Genomic DNA, 3127 nt, shown 5'->3' on the forward strand with positions numbered 1-3127 from the left:
CATTTATTGACTGACAAGTCTCCTGTCCCCATACTTGTGTTGTGTGCGCTGTGTGAACATGATGTTACTGTAGTTCTAGACTAAATGTGAATGTGCATTAATTCATCCCACTCACAAAAAACAGATTTAGTATTCATCAAAATGAATTAAAACAGTGAACTGCAAACTCAGAATATGACGCAAACCTGCAATAATTAAATATGTTAAATAACACAAATGTATCTAATCCCATTTTATTAACCAATGTCTTTGCTGCTGACCTTTGATGATCCAGTTCAACCATACTAATAAGCACAAATGACTTTAGATAAACTAACAATTGTGCTTCATAAGAACATCTTAACTGGCAACACTGACACCATGGAATGTTTTCGCTTGAGTTAACTGCTTATTTAATTTTTAAGCTTCTGTAATGTTGTTTTAATTTCAGTTACATTACTGCTTGCTTTTAATTCACCAAAAAGTGTCTAAAAGTCTTTTGAAAAAGACCATGACTAGGACTATAATCTAGCATTCATAAAATGAAATAATTAAATTTAAGTATGTCATTTCCCACTGTACGTATGCAGGGCCGGCCCAGGCTCTGTTGGAGCCCTAGGCGAGATTTTAGATTTACTATACTATACTATACTATACTATAATAGAACATAAATACTGATATGTATTAACATAAATAAGTAATAAATAAATGGAGATGTTGAAGTGCCTTGTAAGTATTTTATTAATGAATCTAATAAAAATAGTAAAGTTTAAAAAAATCTGCATTTTCAGATTTTTTTTAGTGGAGGGTGGTGGGGGTCGGAAATCTAAAATCTCGCCTAGGGCACCAACATTCCCTGCGCAGCACTGTCGGGGATTTGTCGCCATCCAGTGTAGACAGCATCACTGATTATAATGAGTTCTATAGTATTTTGTCGCACTGCCCCACGCCGCTCGCGACCGGTGTCGACACGGTGTCAGTTGCATTCTGCCACCTCCTGTGCTGAAGTGTGAATTGATACCAGACTAGGTATCCATGAAGTGATCTATATTCTATTTTAATGTCTACTTTTCTTAATGAATTTTAAAATTGCTTTTATAATTATATCAGATCCTAAATATTGGAAAATTTCCATGAACCTCCCCTTCTGACACAATGTACACAATGACACCCCCAAGTCCCAAATCAGATTCCCTTCTTCACCCAGAAATGTACAAAAACACTGGTTGAGCTTTTTTTTTTTTTTTCCTTTTCAAAATTATTTTTAATGTCTGTGGAAATCATTATAATCTCAGCAGTTGGGTGAAAGCTGAGCTGGGTACAGAAAGAGAACCTCTACAGTACCTCACTACTTAAAAAAATATACTGAAATACTGAAAAGCTACATTATTTAAAAAACAATGATACTACCACCCTGCTACTAAATGTAGTTCAGCAGTTTGCTATGTACATGCACAGATTAATGCACCCTCTTAAATCTGAACCAGCAGGTGATGCTAATGAGCTAAAAAAAACTATATTATATTTGCTGGCGTATTATACATATATATAGGTCAGCAGCTGCATAACTTATAATAATACAGTAACACTAATAATAATACAAATAATAATAAGGATAATAAGATAATGCTAACAAGCCAATAATCACCAAGCAATGAAAGAAAACCCATGTAAAATAAGCCTATACTCTTAAAACAACCTGACTATTTCTTATTTAAAATAAATGAAATGAATATTATTATTATTCAAAATATAACTGACAACTGAGCCAGTTGTGTGAATGAAAAAATGTTCTGGCAAAGGGTGGATACACTAACAAAGTCAGAATACATGATTCATCTGTGAGCATCCGATGATGATGATGTCTGTTATGATCTATCCTTTTTCAAATTGGATGTGATGTCATACACCACAATAAATGCAGCAGCCACACCCACCAGAACAGAGATGACCAATCGGGTCACAGCTTCAGGAACATGACAACAGAAGGTACAATCTGAGGAAATAAAAAAATAACATGAAACAGGACAGTACATTTGAACAAGACCAACATTTCTTTTGAGGAGGACAATGTCATGGTCACTGGAGTTAAGGGAGTTGCAGGGGTGTGAATCTTAGTGCAGCTTAAATTCTGCCAAACTATGTGTTAAGTCTGCTTATAAGCAGTAAGGGCCTTAAGTTGTTGCCTGAAATTAAAAAATAACCCTATTATATTCAACACGGTCAAAGTATGGCAGGACATTAAATAAATTCCAGAGTGAAACTGGAACTTTCATGCATTGTTTTTGGCATTATCCAGTTCTAGAATGGGGTGGCATGGAAGATGGATAATAATTTTAAAATAACATTTAATAAGGACCCTAAATACACTGTTAGACATTTCAAAGGGTGTTTACAGTAACTTACTGGCAACACTGTTGGTAGTAAGTTACTGTAATTAAGATTGACAGTAGCAAACTGTATTTGATTTACGGTAGCAAACTGTACAGTATACAGTATACTGTATACAGTAATTCATTCATTTTAATATAGATTACATTTGATTTTATAATTTTTATATAGAATTCATTTTATTTTTATGCTACATAGGTACTACTGGCATGCAATTAAAACAGACACAATAATTACAAAATATCAAATTCTTTATTTAAAACATTGCATGCATAACACTTAAAAATTCAGTCTTCCAATGCTGGAAGAGTGCATCTTCACCATTTCTCCTGTCTTAGGACGTTTTGCAGTGCATTATGTTGTATCATCTGTATTTATCCTTACAAAGAATCTTTAGGCAGCAGAAAAAACATACATAGCCATCTGCAAAACCCAGTTGCTGCTCCAAAACGTGGTCATCACCTTTGCTCACCATTCACTTTGTTAGTGACAGAAATGTGTTTCCTGAAAAAACAAGTAGTAGAAATGACACTTTCAAAAGGCAAACCCCATATATAATACACAAACCTCTCAAATAGTTGTTCTCTTATCATGAATTATTAGTCTCAGGGTGGCTGGCATGCTCATGTCTTTCTTGATGCTTCATTGCAGTTGCCTTTAAAACACAAATTCAAAAAAATGCAGTAAATCTTAAATTCCATTAAAAACTATAACAAACAAATTCTAAAACAAGAAAGGCAGCCATAAAACTAACTA

The 3127-nt window shown here is 34.0% G+C and overlaps 1 protein-coding gene across 1 annotated transcript in view; it reads right to left on the bottom strand.

The window, feature by feature from the left end:
• Positions 1-1778: 1778 nt before the first annotated feature.
• Positions 1779-3127, bottom strand: part of LOC107729910 (SLAM family member 9-like) — a 7624-nt gene continuing 6275 nt past the window's right edge. The window contains exon 4 of the mRNA XM_016540646.1: positions 1779-1976. Within this exon, the coding sequence (XP_016396132.1) occupies positions 1849-1976 (128 nt within the window). The 3' untranslated portion in view covers positions 1779-1848. The remainder of the gene's footprint in view (positions 1977-3127) is intronic.

The sequence above is a fragment of the Sinocyclocheilus rhinocerous genome, unplaced genomic scaffold (genome assembly GCF_001515625.1).
Source record: "Sinocyclocheilus rhinocerous isolate Xijiao unplaced genomic scaffold, SAMN03320098_v1.1 scaffold1239, whole genome shotgun sequence".
NCBI lineage: Eukaryota > Metazoa > Chordata > Actinopteri > Cypriniformes > Cyprinidae > Sinocyclocheilus > Sinocyclocheilus rhinocerous.